The following is a 24,840-nucleotide window of genomic DNA, read 5'->3' as shown; positions in this document are numbered from 1 at the left end:
ACCACCCTTTCATCATGTCTTGCTGGGCTACAGGTCCCTAGATCTACACCTTGGGCACAGGGAAATATGAAGAGGTCTGTAATGGGGAGAAAGACACCCAGGCCACGTCCAGGACCAAGAGGAGCCAGAACAGGTAATGACATTACTGGCTGCTCCCTCCTAGCTCACAGGCTGGGAACACACTATTTGCATTCATCTGAGAGGAAAATCAGAATTGCTGAACCCCTTGCAAGAGCACAGGGTGACTTGCACAGCGAAGTCCCATTGTCAGAGCTGCTGTGGCACCAGCAGCAAAACCTGTGGTCCCAAAGCACCTGGGGGTCTTGAAAACACCCCAATGTGTGGGCCCCTGCCAACACTGCTCCCTGCCACGGGGACGATGTGCCAAGATCGCCCAGGCTTCCTATAATCCCTGATGCTTTTCAGGAGAAGGAGAGAGAGATGGATAGGAGGCACCCAAAACCCTCAGGATCTGCAGGTGACCCACAGGAGGCTGGTAGGGAAGGACACAACAGCTTGTGCAGCAGGAGAAGACTGTGAGGGAGAACAGGGAAGTGGTGTGGCTGGAAAAGGTTCAGGAGCTGGCAGGAGGAACGAGGGGGCAGAATGAGGGAGAACAGAGGGTGACACAGCAGAGCCTGGCAGGATGGCCCTGGCCAACCAGGGGGAGCAGAACTATTTGAGGATGAAGAGGGAGAACATGAGTCCCTGTCTCTTGCATGCAAGCTCAAGCAACAGTGCTGTGCACACCCTGAGCAAAGCTGTACCAACCAGGGCCCAGGAGGTTCTGCAGTGCACGTTTGTGGGTGCAGAGGAAGCAGGAGTTGTAGTTAAAGGGTGCCCCACATGGACATGGAACTGAATCAAGAGAGTGGATGGAGAACAAGAGCTTTACAGGGGTCTGTCTGTCTCACAGGCATGGGAAGCCTGAGTTTTAACAGTAAAATTGAAACTTCTTTTATATGGCTGGATAAGCACCTCAACTATAAGCTCATCAAGTTGTGGACATCTTCTCTACATGCCCTTAAGCTGCACTTCAGAGCTACTGTGGGTCAAGGAGAGAAGTGAGGAGCCTTCACTCTGGACTGTCAGTATCCAGAGACAGAGCAAGCTGCAAATAGCACCGAGCATTTTCATGGCAAGTAGCTACCATTGCTGTAATGCAGCAAAACGCCCGCAACAAAGGAACACGCTTCTGTTGCTGCTCCAGGGCAGGAGAGAAACAATCCCACTTTTCTTCTGCTCTTATCAGAGCTGGGGAAGGTCAGGCAAGCCGTGCTGGAGCCACAGGGGCTGGACGTGTGGCGGCTCAGGGAGCCACCTGGGGAGCAGGCAGGCAGCAGGGCAGGTAGTGACGGCTTCAGTCACAAAGCCTTCTTGTCTGCTGTGAGAAAGCCAGGCCACATCAGTCAGCGTTTTTACAACACCCATGGATGTGTTTGCACCCGATCACTAGCGCACCCTGAGACTGGTGCAGGGTTCGGAACAGAGATGGCCATTCCCAGCTTTCACTTTGATCTATTCAAAGCGCTGGGCCAGATTTGCACTTCTTCTAGCTCACATGTACTGGGCTCAGACATTTCTCTGCCTTGAAGCATGCAGAGCTGAGAGGAGAAGGCTCTGAGTCAGGAGGTGGCTTTGGGGACTGGTCTGTCACTGGCAAACGACTCATCTCTGCTTCAGACAAATAGCATGTGGGTTATCAACATGTCCTGGGTGTCCCTGTGAGACGGCCTGATGGGCACAGCGACCCCACATACCCTCTGCCATTGGATTCAAAACTACACTCAGTGTTCCTGCTGCTTCATCTTTTGCTCCAGTGCTGTACCTCCTTTTGAACTGCAAATAAAGCCAAGCCCTAGCAAGCTCCCACCAATCACCCAGCAACAAAACCACCCTGCCTAACCACGGGCCTGAGCCCAGGGGAGCATTCCCAACAACCACAGCAAAGAGGAGGCTGTTTTGGATCCATCCACCCACCCCTGCACAGTGGCCAGGTGGCTCCACACGTCCAGCAGATCTGAGACTAAGGGACATCCAGATGTCTTAGTGCAGTACAGCTCTTCAGGGACCAGCTGTGATTCAGCCAAAGCCAAAACCACAGCCATCTTTTAAAATACACTATGAATTCGCTGTGCAGGTGACTCAGGAGGGAGCTACCAGTGTTGAGCATGTCTACAAATTGAGCCTTTAGCTTTCTCCTGCCTTTTCCTTTTTGGAAAGGGAGGAAAACTCTGTCCTCTACAAAACACTCCACAGCTGGCTAGTACCATCTCTGCACTGCGCGTTGGTGTTAATCATAGAGGATGTGACTTGACCGAGGACCTGGGAAACCATTCTCCTTGGCAGCATGGCAAATGTCCAGTGACCCCAATTCTCCACTGAGTCATGCTCTGTGTGATTATCCGTGAGGATCCAGAGTTGCAGCCAAGCATTGATTCAGAGAAATATTATTCACAGTGAGGAGGATAGAGATTTGCAGTATTATTGCAGGTAAATATTTGCCCTGTCAAATAAAATTCAACAGTAAATACAAGCCTAAGCAAGAACATTTATTCTTGGTAAGGTACAAGGAAATACGTAGGCTGGCATGATCCATCCCGTCCTAATCATCCAGATGACACAAAACACTATGGACTCTGTACCATCCCCCATTTACTAACTAGGTTTTTCCTGCAGATAATGCAGGAGCTTACTGCTATAGGAATGTGCCCCTATAGACACTTCAGAGATTAGATGGGTCTAAGCAGACCAAAACCAGCCTGGCAAGTCTGCAAGGTGAGGAAAACATTGCTATTAGTGAGGCTGAGAGGTGTGACCAAGGGCTACAAAAAGAGCATAAAAAGCAGGGGAGGACACGGAGGTTATGGGGTGCCCCGCTGTCCCACGAGCAGCAATGGCAATCCCCCACCTCCCACCCCAGCCCAGCTGGACACGGGGATGGCAGCATCATCTGGGGCCCAAGGGCTGTGTCTCCAGGGAGAGACTCCTCTCCCACCAGCACGGAAAGCTCTACCAGGGCAGCTTGTGGAACAGGTTGCAGAAAAACAACCAAGTGGTTTGTGGGGTATCTCAACTGTACCAAAGCTGGATGATGCATCAGATCAGTTCAGAAGCCAGATAAGCATATCGCTTTGTCATACAGTGACTTTCACTATTTCTCTTACATATAAAAGGATTCACCATGTGCCAGGGTTCACACAAACTGCAGGCACCTAGACTGGGAGAAGATCTTGGGCCATATGAAGAGGAAAAGAGCCCAAACTCAATGGAAAAGTGAAAATTGAAGCTTAATAAAAGCAAGCTACCTCACATTTCCTCATAAGCCTCCAAACTGCTCTCCCACCACACACACATTACTCAGCACTGGCACAATCATATTTGCAAGAGGATGTTGATATGTTTCTCTGGCACATGAAGCACAGAGGTTTTCTGCTCGGCACAAAGCACTGAAGCTGCAGGGGAGAAATGTTAGTTCAGGTGGTAGAAGAAGGTGCAAGTCACTTGGATGTTGAAAACTCCAGAGAAATGTTCAGGGCCCAGCAAGGGAAACGGCCCAGTGCTCTCTGCAGGGTGAGCTGGGGGGCTGTGGGCAGGGGTGAGGACCCCTTCGGCACCACTTCTCCAGCGGGGGATGCCGGAGGGCTGTGCTCGCACCTGTGATTCCCAAAGCCCTGTGCCAAGAAGTGAAGTAGCGCTGATTTTCCGCATCAGCAGCTCTGGGTCTTAGGAATGGAAATTGATTTGCCTCATCTTCGCACACGGAGATCCAGCGTGTGAATAGCAGGGCCAATGAATTACTTGGGTAGAGTTGGATAAATACTGTAAAGAAGTATTTATTAACATGCAGTCACATACAATCTACAAATTGTCTTTGAAGTGTTCCCAGCCCCTTCTACATTAATTTTCACATGCTCAGGTCTTTGACTATGGGAATGTGGTTGAAAAGGGAAAAATGAGTTCTTGCATGAACACAAATGTGCATTGGAAGTGTCTGCACAATCCTCAGTAACAGGCAGTCACACCGGGGAGGTTGGGAGCACAGCAGAGCAGCAGGCAATCTGTGGGAAAGCTGGGCTCTATCTACCTCTGGGCTCCTCTTCCATACCTGTAGTAGTGGGTTTTTAAATCCCAAACAAATATTGGTTCACCCAAAGAGCAAGTGTAGAGCTCTTCCTTCCCTGTTTGTCACCATTCCCTCCGACTGTGCAGGTGTTGCTCTGATGCAGACTCCACATGCTACAACAACAGGCAGCAGAAAGCCAGCCTCCACCTCAACGACAGCACAACAGGATGGCTTCGCCTTTGAATGGAGCTGCACGTTTGCCTTTAACACTTGTGTGAGTTGACTTTGTCCCACCTCCTATAGACAGAAATCCCATGCACTCACAGAGCTTCCAAAAGCTAAGCCTGCCAGATGGTTTCAATTAAATTTGATGGCACAAAAAAGTCTCTTTTATACATGTTTCATAAAACCACATATGCATGGAAGGGAGATACCAGGGTCCTGAACATTCTTGCTTGCTCTAGTAATCTTTGATCTCCTTGGCCAGGTGCTACAGCAGCAAAGGGATGGCTTCGATGTGGTGCCATGGTGCTCAGCAGGATGAGGACTATGAAGGGAACCAGCCAGAAATATTCAGAGGGAACAGAAAATCTCAGTTCACTCAGAAAGATAAAGTTTTGGAAGGCATGCACCCAATTCTGCTACTCACCAGAGAAGGTTTTGGGTTTTTTTTTTTGGTTATTTTACACGCTACTGAAGCCAGAAACAACATTCTTGGGACCCTCTGGCCTCAATCTGTCCTTTGGTACCTTGTTTATGTGGGTGTGAAATGGAGAACAGGGCATCAATTATTAATAATCATTTGTATGATGGACAATCCCTGAGATTCAATCTGGGTAAGGACCTGCTTGTTGCTGTGGCTGAAGGGAGGCAACAGAGGTGATGGCCACTGTCCTGTGCCCTCAGGTACAGCCCAACAGGGCTTCTTGAGATTCAGGATGCTAAATGTGTGTGTGATTCTGCTGCATCCCCTTCAATGTAAATAAAAGCTTACAGTCAGTTTTTATATTGTCCAAACTGCAGTTGACCTGCATCACCATTTCACCAAAAAAGCTAAAAATAATGGAGTTCTATGAACAATTTATAGCAAAAGAAATCAGCCCTATTGTAAGCTTTTAAAAAGGCTCCCAACTCCCTTTCTCCCTCCACCTTTTTTTTTTTTTTTTTTTAAATCAGTATCTTATCCAGAACTGGAATCCTGTCAAGAATAGTGGATAGCAGAGAACTATAACTTCTTATTATGTGTATAGTGATTTTATGAATTCAGTGGGGAATGAAATGCAATTTTGTCAGACTTGTCTGTGTTCATAATGACCAAGTCAAATTAATCATCGTGGATAATACTCCTGTGTCAGCCATTCAAGAGATTTTTTAATAGAATTTTTCTGATTCATGTCTTGCAGTACATCAGATCTGTAGTAATGCAGGCACTTCTAAAAATCAGTGCAATTATGGCTTCTTGTTGGCCTGTCATTTTCCTGGAATAAAAATGTCTCTGCAAAAGTCATATACTGTACATAAACCAAAATGGAAAACAAAAATATAGTTACAATTAAGCTTGATTTTTTCTAAAGATTTAATATCTTTTTGAGGCCATTATTTACTGGCAATGTATAAAGCATGATGCTGAAGATGGACTGGTTTATCACAACACATACTAATTTTGTCCTGGTATTCATTCTCCCTTTGATTGCCACATGAGTTAGTGTTTTTTGCAGGCATGGAAATGACTACCCCATTGAACAAACAGGGGATAGGTAATGGGCTTGCAGTCAAATTATTGTGTTTATTAAAAATGTATCCAGGAAAGCCCACACAGATCCCAAAGGCCTCTTGTTCAGGAAAATCTCTGGTTCAAGAAAAGGTTACAGTCACCATAAAGGCAGATATACATACATGGAAGCAGCAGTGCAGCATGCAGTGGTATATAAAGGATTAGTTATGCTGTGTTTATCCTTCTGAGGAAAGAGAGAGAGACAGACCTCTAATTCCCCAGTGACACAGACAAAAATGAGTTTTGGAAGTAGTTACCCCTAGGAATAAAGAGGAAGAAAAATGTAATTCACCTCAGGTATCTCAGCCTTTCCTCCTTCCATTGCAAGGCAGCAGTTGCCTTGTGGGAGAGTGCAGGGAAGGACCCTGACAGCCACAGCATCTCCCAAAAGAGAGCACCGCTGGGACAACTGCCCCTCCAGATCCACCTTCTCACGCCACCAAGTACATCCTGGGGAGAAAAGCTCTCAAAACCACTTGCAGGGAGGAATGGAAACCCACATCCTCCCAAGAACTCGACTCACTTAAGCAATCAGACCAGCAGCTTGCCAACGTGCTGACCTAAGAGTTGGGCAATACTAGTCAGCATTTTGGGGGAGATAGAAAAATCTCTAATGAACAATTATGGAAGCTCCTCAGAGACCAGAACAATTCATCCCTCCCTTTCACCCGCCTCATCTGGTTTTATTGTCCTTCCCTCTCCTTGCATCTCTGTTAAGGTCTTGACCTCAACATCTAGCGGCAGGGAGTTCCTCAGGTTCCTTACAAAACAAGACCCAAACTACTGCCTTACAGGTTTGCTGTTGTTGCTTCTCTCAAATGCCATTTTCATGAGACAAAGCATGTCCAGACAGCACCTTCCTCTGCCCCACGCTGTCCTGATCCATGCTGGGGTATTCACATGATGGCACACATGGAGGTGCTACACCTGGACACCCCATCTCCAGCTCTGGAGGCTGAACTCTGTATGGCAACACCATGTCCCTGTAACAAAGCCCTTCAACTTCCAAATAAGCAGATGGGATATTAAGGCTCCAAGTCTGCTGACAGCGTTTTCAGAAGCATTCAATATTGGTTTATGCAAACGTCAGCAATAACCAAAGCTCCTGAAAACCCTTTGTTGCATCTTCATAAGCAGGGCCAGGACTGCGAGGCGTGTTTGATGCATAGTTGTTCCTGGATCACCCATAGCAGTATCTCGCTTCACCTATGTTTTAGTTACCCACCCACACTGACAGAACTGTTTCATTTTGCTGTGTGCTTTTATGGCTATTCTTCCCTAGTCTTTCAAAGCAAACGTGGCAGTGCTCCAGGGAAAGCTAGGAGATACGCAAGCTCCGCTCCACATCGGCAAAATGCAGCCTCTGTCATCTGTCTCACAATCAGCATCCTTAAAAGTGTTTATAATGACTTTTGCCTGTTTTTAAAATGTATTGAAGGGACAGTACATCCAATGGATAGGAGCCAATGGGGATCTAAAATTGAACCGACTAGCCAGAAAAAGACAACCCCTTTTCTTTTCTTTGCTGTTATCTTGCCTGGAAGCAAATACAAGGAATATGATAATATTCTACCGAAGAATATCATGCATTTCTGGGAATTATTTGAGGAGTACAGATTTTACATAATTGCCTTTTTTGTCTCATGGCATACTGAACTTGCATAATAAGATCAGTGCACTTCACAGAAATTCATTGTTGAACTGTACGGATTTGGTATTTTCTGTTGAGCCAAGGGTACATTATATAATGATGTATAATGCACTGTAAGCAGGTCAAGAGATAAGGCGGCCTGAAAACAGTAATGGAGTGCATGCAAGGGAGAATTAGTAAAAAGCACTCTAAGAAATTAATTCAACCTGGCTTCAGTTGAGCCAGAAGGACCCAGAGCAGGAAGGAAACTATAGTCCGTACCATACTTGTCCCCTTTCAGTTTTCATCTTAGAGAGTATTTCCCTTATGCTCAAAACTGAAGGTGTAGGGTTAAGAGATTAAAAAAATCCCTTGTGCCACACTTTGAATGGATGTTTTGTAGCAAGTTTTTCAGTTTTATCTCAAAGGATATGTCCTCGCCCACTGTTCATGGCCAGCAAAGCCATACCCTGTGTCACAGGTATTGGGGCAAACACTGTTTTACCTAGAGGTCTGCAGCAAGATCCTCCAGCAAAGCCATAACAGCAACACAACCTATCTTGAATCAAGTCTTTTTTTTCCTTTTTTTGTCCCAGCTATGCCCCGATCTTTTTGGTTTTCTCCTTTATCAGCAAAGACAAATTTTCAAATGAAGCCCCGTGTGGTCCTCGCACACCAGGACCGGTGTTTGCAAGGCACAAGGGACACGCAGGTGTAACTGAGGGTACACCACCAGCACGCCTGCGGAAGCAAACGCTGAAAATTCCTTGCTGGAGCTAAGGGGGCAAGCCGCAATTTTTTTCCTAAGTGACCCTACATCACCCGGTTTGATCTCATCACTGTACATATACGTGGTCTTCCCACATGCAAGTGAAGCACCCAACCCCAGGCTGCCCTTTCGGTACACAAACTTCACAGTGCTTGGAGTGTCAGTACTGCTCATGGTCCCAGCCCAAACCTACGAAGGCAGAACAAGGGGGATGTTCAACAGCAACATCTCTTGGTGCTCTTACCTACAAAGCGAGGGTATCATCCAGATGAAATCACAAACTGGGCCAGCCCCAGTACATTTGCTAAATATCTACTTATTTAATGTTGTAAGCCAGGCCAGCGTGGCCAGCGGTGGCAGGGATCAGGCTGCGACCTCTGAAGCCCAAAGCATCACTGATCACAAATGCACTCAGATTTGAGCCCACACACTTCCAAAGTCAGACTGGGGATCCCAAAGCAAATTGATAAGAAAGCCACATATTTTTTTAGAAAGTAATAAAACGCAACAGAAGCAATGGCACCTCCCTCCCCATCACCCAGTTTTGACGTGTCTGATTAGCACGAGGAAGGCAGAGATGTGGGGAGAGCTTGCATAATGTGGTGCAATCTAGCACCTCCCCCAGGGTGCCCAGCTGCTGCAGAAGCAATTTCACAGCTCATCATCCATTATGAGATTGAAATAATTTTTTTTCCTCCCGTGAAGTATTAATAAATTGTGCAGGCAGACCAGAGTTAGTGCCATTTACACAAATGGTAGTGAATCACCCACCTAGTTATTTCTTAATGGATTGAGTATCTGTGTTCCTCCTTATCCTGTAATTTAAAAAACTAAATACACAAACCTGTTTATTTGTCTCATCAGGCCCCAAGCCAGCTTTTATTAAGCCTGGGGATATCGAGACAATGTCGGAGCTGCTGCCTCCTGTGGACCTGCCCCAGCACTTTACATGCGAACAATACCAGAACATCCACGTCGATCAATGTGAAAGGGGAAATGCACTACAAAAAAGCCCAAGCCCTCATTGAAATCTCTCCCAGAATTCACTTACTTTCCCTTCTGGGGGCAAAACTCACTGAGGCATTGCTGATATAATGCTGCTTCCTTGGTACATATAGTGAAGATGTAAAGCTCTAGTCAGAGCACCACTAATGGCTCTTTGAACATCCTTGCTTTATTATGGTATCAGACGAAGCAGGCATGTTTAATGTTTAAACTTCCAACGACAAATGCCTTCAGCAAATATGTTTTATGTATTTAAACAGTGCTTCTTAAGCACCTGTCGCCTTAGCAGCTAAGGCGCTGCTTACCTTTTTTTTTATTATTTTATTTTATTAAAATTAAGAACATATCAATGCTTTGTGAAATGCCACCTTCTTCCCTCCTCTCTTTCTTCTTTATCCCCAAGGGGAACTTGAAATCCTTTACCTGTCCATCCACTGCAAAATATTTCAGGCTGCCAGGAAGTTGCCAAAATGGGAAAAGGAAATGAACTGAAATCACCAGTGCAATAAATCAGTCTCCCACATTGTCCCAAAGACCCTCAGACCCAGAATCTGGCTCTGGCATGCTGGAGAAGTCCCAAAACCAGATACCTCTGAGTCAGCTTTGCCAAAGTAAACCCTGAGATGAGATGGCAAGAGCATCTACCCAATTTCAATCTCAATGGCTGGGTTTGGGCGGGTGCTGCCTTCGAAGCCAGAGCAAGCAATGTCTGTCTGTAGCTAAGCATGACCTGGTTTTGGATGGTCAGAGGAGATATTACAGATTACCTATGGCATTGGGATGCCTTGCTCCTTTCAGACCTTAAGTGTGCAAAACTCATCAGCGTGCCAGAGCTCACAGTCCATGAGATGTCAAGATAATCACCTTGGATCCCTCTACCTCATTTGCATTTACTGAGCTTCTGAGCACCACAGTTGCAAGCCTTCCTCCATAACCACAAGTGCAAGAATTTTATTCTTTTACTCACTTATCCAAAGCAGAAGCTGTCATGTCACAAGAGCACGAAGGTGCCGGGCTGTTAGGGAAAGCACGAAGCACCAAGAGACTCATGAGAAAATTGTGAGAACTGTAGCATGGTGCACGGCCAAGTATCCAAATCCTCTACGCAGGTGTGAAAATCTCAGCCTTAAGCTTCCAATATGTGAATTTTGGGAAACAAACAGATTTTATCTTTAACAATTTTAACTTTTTTTTTTTTTTTTTTCTTTAATAAAAACAAGCTTATGTATGCTTGCTGAAAAAAAAAGGCAGGAACACACACATTGCTGTGAGGGGTTCATCTACATCTTAAAGCACTGATAGTCTAAAGGATTGAGCAACCTAGAGTAGGCACCATCCTTTCGGGAGGAAGGCAAAAAGGAAACCCATCAAATTAACAATCAAAACAGCAATGTTTTCCTAAAGTAATAACAACTCTCCATCTAGAAGGACAGCTGGGACACCAATCTGCTGGTGACAGCCAGGAGCCTGCAGCAGTGATCACCCCAATGCTGGCAGTGAGAAAGGACTGTTGTAGGCACTGGCAGCTCTAGAGGCAATGGACAGCATTTGCTGATGCAGGGAAGAGCTTTGCAGAGGAGATGAAGGTGCAAGAGGGCTCAAGTCAATACCATCACCACCTTCATCACACAACCACAAGGGACCCAACCCAACACGCAAGGCATGAGGTAGGAGGCACTCCATGAGCAGTTGCACCCAAAGAAAACCAGCCCCAGCTATCCAGAGGTCAAACCAACTGAAATGCGTCATTCATTAAGCAGCTGGAGAGATTTTTCTATTATTTTCACTAGTTTTCAACATGACAGGTAGAACCCGAATTGTTCCAAAGGAAATGGGCAGAAGCCGAAGAGCCAAAATGACAGAGAGATGCTAATGGGGAGGCAGGGGAGGCTCTGAGCACAACAGGGCTGCAGGTAACAAAGCCAAAACACTGACCCTGTGGTAAAAATTCTCATTTGCCTAGTATACTCAAGGGCTTCACCTGCCATCTTTCAAATCCAAGCCCACACAAAGCCTAGAGATTTCCACAAACCTGTGACAACTGAGAGCCAAGTGCTTCAACTGCTAATACTGGGACCAAACCAGGTACCTCAAGAATCATACTTTGTGTTACCAAAAAGCATCATCCCAGTCTAGTCCCAAATACGACCAAAATGGGTCAGATCCTTTTGAGGAAAATTACTGGGGAAGCTTGGCTGCAAGCTAAGCTTCATTGGCCTTCACCATTCCTCCTCCCATCCCTACTCGATATCAAGTAACAGGAATCTCTTTCCAGACTGGAACACAGTGAGGCAGAAATTGGCAATCGAGGATTGCACAGACAAAAGAGAAAACCCACAAGCAGAACAGAGTAGGTGCCTCTAACATGGATGTTGTATCAATCCTCGATGCAGAAGTCTGGAAACGATGGCAAGTAGAACCACACTGCATGTTCAAATTGCAGTGTTTCAAAAACTGAACATCATAGCACGCGCTGCTCAAAAAGCTTCAGAGTTTTCTGTGTTTTAGAGCAGCGTTCCTTTTTTGATCCCCAGCATCTCTGTGTGAGCACGATAAATTCATTCCTGAAGTTGCATTCAAGTGCCCAATAATTTCCATCCTTTCCCTGCAGCTCCTCTCTTGACATTTCACGACCAATTTTCTTGTGAGAAACTTAAAAGGCCTGAGCTCACAGTGTTTTGCAAACTAGTCCTTTGTGCATGCAAACCCACATGCGACTGCACACAGAGCTCTGCGCTTGTGCAGGGGGGGTGGGTGAAACATCCCATTTGCTCAAGCATCAAGCACCTGCAAGAAGGCATGCAAATATTCATGCAAAAATACACAGCTTTCAACTTTCTAACACCTGGGTGAGAAAACATCCTGCTGATTTTATAAAATGGGGCTCCTACAGCTTTGCTACTTTTGATGTAAATAATGATGTTTCGCTTTCATGTATCCAGTGCAAGGAAACCTGCCCTGGGATGAGGGGTGGGCAGGTGAGGACCACACACCTTCCTTTTGATACCGGTGTGGGCTCCCAGGCTTGTAGCATCCTGACCTGCATGCAGAACAGTATGACCTGCTGCTACCTTGTGCCCCATCTGCTTGCAGAAGTGATGGGCATCCTCTTCCAGCCCGGTCTGGGGTGGAAACAAGCACCTTTGGGTATTTGTTTCCAAAATGCACTAGGAATTGCCAAAGCCTGGGAAAAAAAGGCTCCTCGAGAGAAAAACAGATCCCCTGTGTGGGGAGCACGAGCCCTCAGCGCCACGTAGGTGTCTGGTTTTGTTTAGAAGTCATCTGGAATTCTTAAAATAAATTTGCTAAATTGTCTTCCAGAGATTGATGGCGCTTTTTTTTTTTTTTTTTCTTCCCTCCTTAGTAAACTTTCAGGGGTATCTTTATTGTTATGTCTAATTTTAGAGAAAACTAACATTTCCTGAGATTCAATTTCTCTCATAATTGTTGGAAGGAAACTAAATTGTCTGCTGTAAACATTCACTCTATTGTGTGAAAAGTATCTTTATTACAGCCCACCGGGAATACTGATTCCCAATCCTAGCCCTTCCTCACTTTTTTTTTAAGCTTGGTCTCTTCTCTACCCATTAATGTAGTTCAAACATTCTGCAGTAGAGATATGAGAACTTAAAATATATTATTTAACAATCAAGGGTAGAATAAAGACTTGTGAGCAGTAAGATCCTTTCTGCCTTCTCTTTCAGTGCTTTCTATTACAGAAAACGAGAATGGCTATTCCATTTGTCTGTGTACGTGCTCAGAGTTAATGAAAAAAATCTCATTAGTTTAGTCTGACATATACTCAATACAGTCTATGTACATATTTTTTTTCATTTTATTCTACAGCTGCAAAATGATACTAAATTTCATCAGATTGGAACGAAAACTGTGGTCTTGGAACATTTCCCTTTAAGGGTCTTATATTTATTCAGAATTCATGAATCATTTTCCAGTAATACAACTATAATTATTCTTAAAGTGTTATGTTTGAAGGTTTAATATGAAATACTTGCAAAAAGCTCTTTTTCACTTTGATAGTTTGTAATCTTCATGGTAATCAGATCAGTTAGCTCCTTCACACAGCAGCCAGAAAAATACAATTTAATATGAATCTCATACTCTTCACTCATGTTTTAATTAAAGTAATAAAAGCCAAGTCATATTTTGCCCTTTACAGTGTACACAGATGCATAGACCTGAGCTATACAGCATCAGCTCAGACACTTTTGATGGCTGCTGATGGATTTCCTAGTTTGAGATAAATTTAACTGAGGCTTGCTCAGAGGCTGACGGTCATGAAAGCAGCGTCACCGACAAGCAAGACACAACATGGTCCTCGGCAGAACTGCAACACAGGTGATGGGTGCACGGGCCAAATGCAGAGCTCTGGGTCCGCTTTGCCACCTTTCAATCTGCCAGCAGGAGTTAAGACTGCTGTGACAGTGGTCCTTCAGCTGGGTCCAGCCCCACAGTGTCCCTCCCTGCTAAAGACTGGCACGTCCCTAACTGTCTCTGATTTTTGATTCCCACCATATCTCTGACCAGCCTGGCCTGGTGCATCACCTGGCAGGGAAAGCTCTAAGCCTTCCCCAAAGAAGCAGCACCCCAGAGGACTGGTGGCATGCATGCTCCCCTCTCTGGGTAACTGCAGTGCACACTCCTTCTCCCTGCTGACCTGCACCAGCACGCTCCCCTTGCCTGGGCACCACGGTCCATGCTCTGCTTCCAGGAACACACAGCACACACTCCCCTGCCCCGGTTAACCTCGGCACCCACAGACCCTGCCCGGGGACCCACCTTGCGTTGCTCATGCTTTAAGAAGGGGGATGCCCAGGGGTCTACTGAAGAAATCTTGGAGCAGAAGCAGAACTAACACAACCGACCTGTTGTAGGCAGGCACTGAGGCAGCTGACTCGCATGGGTTGGCTCCCCATGAGGTCCCACCACTTTGAGCCGTGAGGGGTTTGGTACCCCTTCACGCTCGCGGACTAGCTGCCAGAGCACTGCTGGACACCACTTTGGCTCCACCACTCCGCACAACCCCACGAGCGAGTAGAGGGTTCAAGTGAGCGCCTGGCTCTGAACATAAGGAGCTGGATGGCCACACTCAGGACACATAACCCTCATCATCCTCCAGTCCCTGCAGAGCCCTGAGATGCTCTGCTGAGAGGGTCTGGCCCCAGAGCTGATACGGAGCGAAGGGCTCATTCTGCAGCTGCCCAAGGCTATGGAGGGGTTTTCCTTTCTGCACAGGCCTTCATCCAAACTCTGACGTGGAAAATAATGTTTTCCTGCTGGAAGTAAGTGGCTCTCCAGTTAGTCACTCTTGTGAAGGTAGACCCAAACACCAGCTTGGGCTAGGGCTCTGATGAGAAGTAATCAATCAGTTGGGAAAGGAAATCCCAAGAGCAACAGGCTGTTTTTTTTTTTTTTTCATATTCCTGCAGCCTACAGTGCTACATTTCCACAAATAAACACAATTTTCCAAAGCAACTCCCCAGAGGTCCATTACAGAAGCAAACCAACCTCTGCAGGAGCCAAAACCAAACCCCCCAACAGGACGCAGTAGAAAATCTTGCTCGTCACAGCTAACCGATAGCGATGTTATCGCATTATCAGAGCTCAGCATCAATTGTTAGCATGTAAAGACCTGGCTCCAAATCACACTGTGTCACAGCGGGTAATTCGGGAGACAAGCAGCGAGGAATTAGCACAGTGCGAGGAGCTGGAGGATCTGAAGGCAGAAACAGCTTGTGCATAAAAGCTCTGAGATTGCCTTTGTCTGAAGTGACAGCCACCACTCAAGGACAACCCAGTACCCTCCCAGGAGCAGCAGTAGCTGACCAGAGAGGCACCTTCAGGGGATTTAAAGCACACATAAGTACCATATCAATGTGATACCTATGCCCAGGGGTTCCCCCACGTGTAGGTCTCCACCTTGCCCCAGGCCATGCTGACCATCAAAGGCAGAAGCTCTGTGTACACCAGGCGCAGGCCTGTCACAGCAGTGTTGAGCACAGTGAGATATCTTTGACAAAGTGACACTTTGTTTGCTAAAGGATACTGGGCACTGCCTTCCTCTGTATTTTGCTGCTGTTTCAAGAGCTGTTGGCTTTATGAGCTCATCAGCATTGCTGGACAGCCAGCCCAGGTGTCCTCATATCACAGGAATCACCATGCACACTATCAGATCCCCCTCAGTGTTACTTAGTCTGACCAGACTTCAGCTGTGCTCCACAGTGCTCCAAAGCAGTCCCAGTTACCCCATCTCCTTTGCCCTCCAGCACACAGGAAGCATGTCTGGAATCTTGGGTCCACATTTCCTTCAGTCCCACTGAGAGGCATCATGGCATTCTGGTGCCAAGAAACACCCATGTTGAGCCCTCTATCAGAACTCGTCTTGCTATTAACATTTTCTGTATGTAAAACTTTGGATCAAGATGCAGCAGCAGCAAACGATATTTTGCAGTGGGACACACATTGTCCCGCTGCCGCCTTCCCTCTGCCAGCCCTGGGTACCCACCACCTCACCAGCCCCCAGAGCTGTGCTGCCTCCAGCCCTGGACCACTCTCCTGCATTGATTGGGTTCTTATTATTGCTTTTAAAATGTTTTGCTACTTACAGACTTCTTCACCACAAAAGAAATCGGAGCTCTGTTTGAAGATCCTCACGTACATTTTGACCACACACCTGGCAGACTGAGGGCTACAGTCAGGTGTGATGCTTCATACAGCTGCTCTTTACCATTGGACCAAAACCAATTTCTGAGCTCATTCAGATCCCAGAAAACCTGGGACAGAGAAGGGAAGGTTACTGCTTGGACTGACCCAAGGGCACAGGTGGCTGTGGTCACCTGGAAGACCTTGGAGGAGCGGTGGATGCTGTGCCCAGCCCTCAGGCAGTGTGTGCTGTTCCTCTGCTTTCTGAGCACTGCCCTGATGCACCTGAGGATCAACTTCTCCCTCCTGCCTTTGCCCCTAAACATAAATCTATTCAGGAACCTCAGTTCCTCAATTAAACGTCTACACATGAAATTCAACCACCTTGACAATTTCCATTTTCTGTTCCTACAAGGTGCTCTATCACCTGACAGATATCTTCAACTGTGTAAGATGCTATTTCTTTTTTTCCCTCAGATGCAAGTGAAACAGAGACTATCCATTTTGGTCTAGGAACTGCTTAGTTACATTAGCTTTTCACTCTGTGATGCTTGGTGGTTGTTTTTCAAACACCCTATTGTTAACAACTTAGGAGTCCTTTGAAACCAAGGGTTGAAGATAATGTTTGTTCTGCTTCTAAGATCAAGGGATTTTTTTATTATTATTTAAGCACTACAGCCAACCCTCTACCAGTAACAGAAGCTTCTCTTGCTATGACTAAGTTACAGGAATTGCTTCCTGCCTGCACCTTTCAAAAATTACATTGTCACACAGGAGTTCATGCAAAATTCACAAGCCTGGATCATCAGCTGTAGTTGTGCTCACCTCCAAAACCCCGCCTGGAAGGGTTTCCATTAGCTGCTGATTATAACAAATGACATGTAACACTATTGTTCATTCTAAAATAGTACATGAGATTCTTCCTGAATTGTCTGCTGAGAAAGGCATTTAATATCTATCAAAGTCTTCCCTCTATTTTTTGTTCTCTAGGACAACATATGAAATTATACAGTATTACTCAATGAACAGCAAGGAAAGAGCAAAATATGTATCTTACCACGGGTGCCTGCTGCGGCACACACACTCCCAGCTTCCACTGCACTGCCAAACTCTGTTTAATCCTCTCTTTCAACTTTGAGTCTCTATAAAGCTCTCACTTCACTAGGGGTCTTCAATATATATATATATATATATATATGTTCTAGCAATATTTGCAATATATCACTGTAAAGCGATTAGGGACTCATCAGGTTTTTACTTTAAACTGTACTCTGCCCCTGTTGTGGTTGAATCTAGACTTCAAAAACACAGACTGTTTGGAGATTAGAAGAGACCAGGATGCTGTAGAGAGGTAAGAGAGTGAAGCCCGAGAAGCACAGGACTCTTGGAAATTCAGATGCATCAGAGCTCTCCACGCCTGGGGGACAGATTCCCCCTTTTTTAAACCCTTCTACTTATATCAGTGATTTTCTCTAACACTGACAATCCGCTGACCATTATCTGTTACTGTCATCAATAGGTCAAGCCAGACAATAGCCAAAATCAATAGACTATGAAGACCCTGAGACATGTCTCCTCAAAGTTAAAACAAACACAAGTTTCTTCACAGGCAAAGTCTAATCAGACTCCTTAGAAACACAAAAGTTAATTAGGGAATTTGAGTGGAAATTGCACAAAGCATAGCCTCATGGTGGGCTTTAATTTTTCCTCCACCATGCTGCTGTGCAAACTTTGCCATGACAAGCCTCAAGAGAAGGATCACCCTAAGGTATTGCTCAGCCATGTGTATGGTCTCCTGATTTCTTCCAGCCTTTCTTCTGGAGCAAACCCATGTCTGAGACAGTGGCTGTGGTGACCATGAGCAAACTGCTGCATCTTGTGAGCTTCAGGGACAAACAAACTGCTGGAAACTCCTCCAGATTCACATGTCCTGGTAGGTCAGGGACCAACCAACATGAGAACATCTTAAGTCCGAGCAATTGCATATTGTCACTTCACTACCAGCAACAGATGCATCTCTACCAAAGCCACTGATGGAGAGAAACCCCAAGTCTGTACTGGTCCTCTTTTACAGCTCCCTACTAGGGAGGAAGGAGCAAGAACGAGTGGAGGATGAGCCGCTCATCTTCATTAGCAGCACCAAAGGGCCCTCATGCTGCCCAGTGCTCCACGGTCACCTCAGGATGGCAGCCGGCGTGTTGTGGCTCCGTGGGCCTGAGCGGGGAAGGGGATCACCCGCACCCGCACAGCGCAGTTCTGCCCCAGGCCCAGGTTTATTTTACCAACTGTTGACATTTTGCTGCAATTCAGCTGAGACTGGTGGGAGGCCCAGGAGGTGGGAGGACAACACGTCTGCCAGTATTATGACAAGGTTTGATGGAATATTTTACAGCAGAGGCTGCCAAGATGAGCTCTGTCTAGTCTGGAGTGTTAGCAGAATGCAAGGAAGGTATCCATAGCTTCCCGCACCATCATTAATTTCTAATTATGCCATCGCTTGCTTTCTACATTATTGCTTATTTACCAAACACAGCTTTATTGTACCGTCCAGTTCCTTATAACTAGCTAACCCATTGTTATGCTAAAATGAATGTTCTAAATGTTATTTATTATTTGATAAACCTTGTGTAACCCTGAATGGGGACATTAAATGGCAAGAACACTACTTCAAAATCCCATTTTAAATAAGTCACCAAGACAGCTGTGCCTTTATAAAACACATTAGAGTGGCACTCAGAGCACATATGGCTCAGGGATATATACAAATTATACAATTTCTGTCATTCGATCAAATAAGAGGGACGTTTTGACCCCAGAAATGAGTCAAATGTAAGTTGTAATTCAAGCCCCACCGGAGGCCCTGGCGGTAATGTATCCTGACGGCTGATCAAAGAGCCCTGACCATTTGACCCACCAGATCAGCGACTTACTGTATCTATTATGGCTAATACAGACCCGAGCTTGAAGATGTATGGAGATAAACCGATAAAGGGCAATAGATACAGTAGATAAATGTTGATTTATACACATCCAAGCACACGGATACATACGCAGATCGATTTCATATGTGTGGAAAGGGGCAGGTATGTATAACCCCACACTAACATTTATACAGGATCACATTTGAAGACAGATGCTGTATGTGAGTGTGTGCACATGACATATAAAGTCTCTTAACTCCATTTCCCTCGGTGCGTTGGTATAACCCCCACACTCAGCTGAGCCACTGCCGATTTGCACACAGCCAGAGAAAAATCCACCTTCTATTTAGTGCACGTGCTGCCACGTACAAACACGTCCATGTCCACGGATCTACTTTCTCAGCAGTATAAATGTGAGCAGCTCTACCCATGAGTTACCCAGTCTCGCCCTAATGCACACAGCCTAAACTAAAGCCCTCTTTGCTGCTCTGCAGGGTCATCAACATCAGGTGTCTCACCAGGGTGGGTGAAATCAGGCTTTTTTAGTGCTGCTCTGCAAACCTGCAGCCCCCACATATGTCCGCAGGACAGGTGTGGTACCCGGCAGCCAAGACCTGATGTTTGTGATACACAGATGGGCACCATGAGTATGCCAGCAAAGGCATCACATAAGAATAGCATTAGAGGATGAAATGGTGTGCAAATACTTTCTGTCAATTTAACTATCATATTTTCAACACTCAGTAAAGCAGTGGGGTCCTATCTGTGCTCTCGGTTACAAAAGTAAGGAGTTGCTTATGTTGATGCATCTCCCTGGCCTGAATAAACTATACTGATGTATAACAGCATTTGCATGAGGAGTCACACAAATTAACTTGTTGGTACAGAAACAGGCATGTTGCTCAGCTGGAATAAGCCGTGCACTGAAAGCTCCTGGGAACAGGCAGAGTGCAGGATCAAAAATGCCCAGCAGTAAGTAATCATCTGTTTCCTCCTTCAAAGCTGCCCATCGCCCTGCCAGCAGACAGAGACATGCCATGGAAAGAGGAGAAATGTGACAAACACTCCCCTAAGGCTTTCCATAATGTCCCTCCAAGGACTGGGCACATAATCAAATCCCTGCTCTCAATAAGCCGAGGGACGATTGTCCCCAAACCCATGCCAGAACCCGGCCATTCCCACACTTTGCACCATCCTCAACTCCCCAGAAAAGTATTTGCTGTGTTTATTCACCCATAAGGTGGGATAACGATACCTTCTTGCAGGGTATTCCCAGGCATAGTTAATTTATATTTGTAAGGCACCTGTGGACTCTTCCTGCAAGTACAGAAGTCTCGATACCAAACAAACTCATTCCTGTCCAGCTACATGAGGAATTTCCCAATTCCCAATTTGCCTTTTCCTGGGGTTATTCTTCCTATCACAAAGACCTTAATAAATATATTTTCTTACTGATTTTGCTTCATATGGGTGGCAATCTGTCCATTCCTTGAGATTTTTGCTTTACTTAATTCCTTTTCTTTGTTTGGGGAGGAGGGGGAAAGAAAGAAAGAAAGAAAACTGACAGGGGTGAGGAATGATGCTCTGCTGACTTCATGAGACACAACAGATACCTCAGTCTTCTCGGGGGTCAAATGTCTGTGATGGTTTGATCAGATGTCAAGTTGCATTTATGCTCTGGCCCCTGTTGGGGGTTGAATTACATTTCACATTTGACTCACTTCTGGGGTCAAATGTCCCTCTATTTGATGGAACAAGAGGAATTATTTTCCCCAAGCAGGCTGTGCCAGCATGAGTCTGGATCTGTCAGTGCTCTCATTATGTTTTAGGCTCCTCTATTTCTGCATTTCATTCTCAGCTGAAACCAACCCCTTTTGGGATGACAAGAAATGCAGCTGATAACACATAAGCAATTCTGTTGAGTAAGATGAGGGGAAGAAGCACATCAGCTGGCTTTCAGCTTGCTTCCGAAGGTGCTTTGTTTGGGTTTTTTTTCTTCTTACCCCCAGGTTAGCAGCTCTGCAGGGTAAGGAGTGATGAAGGGGAGTTAAGCAGACCCTGGGTTTACCACACTCTTGCTGTAAAATACCGCAAAAGCTCCTTAGGATCCAAAACTGTACAAGGGGCTGAGATAAGGCTAATGTCGGGGTGCTGCAGGATCGCAATGCTGCCCAGGGACTGCTCAGCACAGGAGCTGCACTAACCACACTGTCTCTGTAGCTCCAGCTGTAAAATGAGAATAATCTTATCTGTGTGACGGTAAAGGATGACTCAAGAGCTTAAGCAGTTGCTGGATCTCTGAGTAGAAAGTGTAAAGCGTTGCACTGACAGGTAGGAGCCATTTAAACCCCTTGGGTTTAAACCAGAGCAGGGGCAGATGTGATAAACTGAATTCTACTTTCCACCTAACTCCTCCTAGGTATTTTGAAAGACAAATCGTAAGGCAATACAGAATTTCCTATAACAAAGACCACTGAACTTCTTCCATCTGTGGACCCCTAAAAATTTCCCAGCTGAAATGAGGCCACACACAGATGCATTTCTTACTCTCCCAGCCATTCCTACTCACCTCAAAGCACAGTGGGGCTGCAAGCCCTCGTGCGGTCCAGGCAATTTCATCAGGACAGGCTCACCCCAGGCCACCACAGGTGTGCTGGTACCAGGGGAGATCATTGTATAGTGCAAAACTAGGGTAAATAAGCAAGCGTGCCCTAAAATGAGCAATGTGAAGCTAAGATTTCCCACCGTTAATTCTGGATGTCCCAGCTCTTGCATCAGGCTCAATGTGAAGCTGTGTCTGCTGCCAAGAGCTGCAGATGCCTAATGGTGCCCAGCGCAACCAGTTTAAGACACCAGGCCCATTTATTACAGTGTGATGGCTTCAGTAATTATTATGTATGATTTGTCTTTGTCCCCAAGGATCCCAAGGGCTAAGCAATATCCCACGTGTGCTCCACAGGCATCTTGGGGCCAGTGATTTAGCAGCCTCTCAAGTGAGATAGTGAAACCACACTCCTGCTGTTTAATGTACTCGTTCAGGTTACAACAGGTTTAGCAAACAATAAAAAACCATCTGGAACCCCCATTTAAATAGAAGACTTGTGTTATTAGTAATAAAGTCATGACTGGTGCCATAAAGCGCTCTCTGGTAAACAAGTGCTGATGCACAGGTAAATAAACGGAGACGATGAACTAATGAGGGTGAGGGGCGAAGGCTGCTTCTCATCCTCCCCAGGCAAAGCTCGTGCTGGGTGGGAACCACTACTGACGTCCTTGCAGGGCGTGAAACAGGATCCTCACCCTCCCTCCCCGCTCCCCTCCTGCAACCCAGGGGAGGTTATGGGGGTCACTACAGCATCCCATGGGGTCTCCTGCCCTGGCAGAGCCCCGGGTGCCACCTCTTCTCTTGCACCTCTTGGTCCTGCTGCCAGCTCTTTTCTGACTGCCCCAAGCGTAGCAGCACGAAGGGGAGAACTGGAAACACACGACAAGACAGACTTCTCCATCTATTTTCCATGTCAGTCTCCACTCCCCACAGAGCTTTTGCTCTAGGAGATAAAGCAGCAGCACCGTCCTTGTGCACAAACCCATCCCTGTAACTGGGGGTATCTGCCCCCCACCCACCCTCTGCCAAGAGAAAGATACTTCCTCCCTTTTCATCCTTAACTGCTCTTTAAAAATAAGAAATAAACATCACCAAGTAAACAGAGAACAAATGAAGAGTAAACTTCTATTTCCCAGGTTACAGGGTTCTAAGCTGGTTTGGTTTGTCCTTCTCCCAGGTTCAAACAGTACAAGAACTCTCCGCCACATGACAGCCTCTTTTTATTTGGAAGCTAGCCCTCCTCGATTGTGGTGCAGCAAACCATTCCCCATGCTGCAGCATCACTTCTGATTTCTCTCCAGCTGCCCACCCATGGGGAAAGCAAGATGCAACAGGGGCTACAAGGTGATTTCTGTTGATGTAGAGGAGGAAACACAAATGGTTCACTCTGACCGTGGTTCAGCCCCAGTTCAGTGCCACGGGCATCATGGCCAGGGAATGTGGCTGACTGTGGACCTGGTGCTGCCAGCCCTTCCCAATGAGGATGTGAAATATCAGTCCCTTGGGAGTTTTTAAAGGCAGAGTATTTAAGACAAGCGCCCCTGTTAGCATTCATCACTTGCTCATAGGCCCTGCACAGCCCTGGGGAGCACGGGAGGGGAGGGGGCTGACCCCCGGCTGGGGCAGCTTGGGGTCACCCCGTTCCTCTCTGTGTTTACCCAACCTCTGGCAATTCCTGGCTCTGATGATCACATGCTGTTGTTGATCGACTACGTATTTGTTTCTGCTGAATCACTGGCACCAAGTTTGTGGTTCCTTCCCCACCCTCTGGAAATTCTTCTCACACTAGAACAGGTCTCTTCCCACTCCTTGGTGCTGGTGGCTTTGCATGACATCTCTGAAAGCCAGAGCAGGAGCAACTCTCCTAAGCAATGAGCCAATGCACTGTTGCACTCCAAGAAGGTGAACAACAAGTTTTCATCCTGTTTTCGGTTTAATATGCATATATTTTAATAGTTGCTGGTATCTGAGTTAGATAGACCATGGATGACTCATCAGCCTTGTAATTCATCATGATGCTGCAGTAAGTACCAAACCCCAGCAGCAGGAGCACGATGTAACCTTGCCCCAGGTCCAGGGCAAGAAGGAGCTGGCAGCATCTTGGGCTGGATAGAAATCATCACATGGCTGCTTTTCAAATTTTGTAACACATCACCTTCACATGACATAACCCTGCAGAGCCCATGATGCATGTGGCTGCGTTCAGCAGGGCCCCACAACAAAACAGCCCAACACAGCCACGAAATGGAATGCTGAAAAATATTAGCAATGAACTTGCACTTTTCCTCACAAGGCAGCTGGATGTGATGAGATGCTTTGCTCTGAGGGCGCAGCATCAGGCACCTCAAAGATACACCAAGTCCCCAGCACGCTCTAGTCACTCCGGGCCACTGCAGGGGGACTCAGACGGGACCATCTCTCACCTCCTGGCCAGGAGGACAGGTATGCATGTGCTGAATTCCTCGTCTCTCAGCAGGACCTAAGCATGGGCCTAACTTTACATGTTGAGGGCTGCGCTGAAATGGATGTGCCTGTTCCATGTGTATCCAAGCCCAGAGAGAGCCCTGAAGGCTCAGGCACCTGCAAGATGTGAGCACTTCTATTCTAGTCCTCCACGTGTGGGTTTATAGTTCCAAAACAGGAAACCTTTGATTCCTTTTTCTCCCCAAGCTGGCTAACTGTTGATCTATTTAGCTACAGGAAATACTCTACGTGAGGGAAGGAGGCACCTGAACTACACGCAGTGCTTGGAAACCTCACTGCATCCAGAAACACCAACTGCATCTTCATTTTGAGTGAAGGATGCTGAGGTAAAGCTTTTCAGCTTCACTGGAGAGCCATGGCTAAGCTGGGCTCCAGCGACACGCAGCAGCACTGGCATGCAAGCACATCCCTCTCCCTGTACCAAGTGCATCCACCACTGCTCCCTGGCAGCAGCAGAGCTGACAGCTCTGACCTCCTCCATGGACCCTCCTGATGTCCCAGGAGCGCAGATTCACAGAGAGCTCCTAGAATTTGTGCCTTGGGCATAGCCTAAGTCCCTAAAAAATCTCACCACCCTGTCCACCCAAGCAAATTGAAGCTTACCTGATTTGCTGATAGAAACTCCTGGGCGTTGTCATTCATTCCCATGTACATGTTCTCCCCATCAAACTAGAAAGACAAGAGAAAGTTAGAGTTAGTGAAGTGCCATCTGCACACTAAAGTCATGTGCATCCCAAAGACTTTCCCAGCTCTTCACGTAAAGAGCCAAAATTCCGAGAAGAAAATCCCGAGTTGCTCCTTTAAAACTTTTGAGCATGTATGAGCACACATGCATCATGGTTATTGTAATGGGACACGGTAACGCAGTACATTTATGTTATTTTTTCAGCCAAATAATGAATGAATCCTCCAATTCAAACAAATAA

The 24,840-nt window shown here is 46.3% G+C and overlaps 1 protein-coding gene across 1 annotated transcript in view; it reads right to left on the bottom strand.

The window, feature by feature from the left end:
* Positions 1-24,595, bottom strand: part of TOX2 (TOX high mobility group box family member 2) — a 91,505-nt gene extending 66,910 nt beyond the window's left edge. The window contains exon 1 of the mRNA XM_026862163.1: positions 24,518-24,595. Coding sequence (XP_026717964.1) covers positions 24,518-24,568 — 51 coding nt within the window. The 5' untranslated portion in view covers positions 24,569-24,595. The remainder of the gene's footprint in view (positions 1-24,517) is intronic.
* Positions 24,596-24,840: the final 245 nt, after the last annotated feature.

Source organism: Athene cunicularia (assembly GCF_003259725.1).
Source record: "Athene cunicularia isolate RWA chromosome 20 unlocalized genomic scaffold, athCun1 chr20_part1, whole genome shotgun sequence".
NCBI lineage: Eukaryota > Metazoa > Chordata > Aves > Strigiformes > Strigidae > Athene > Athene cunicularia.
The sequence above is the reverse complement of the archived record's forward strand: the minus strand, read 5'-3'. Positions and strand labels throughout refer to the sequence as shown.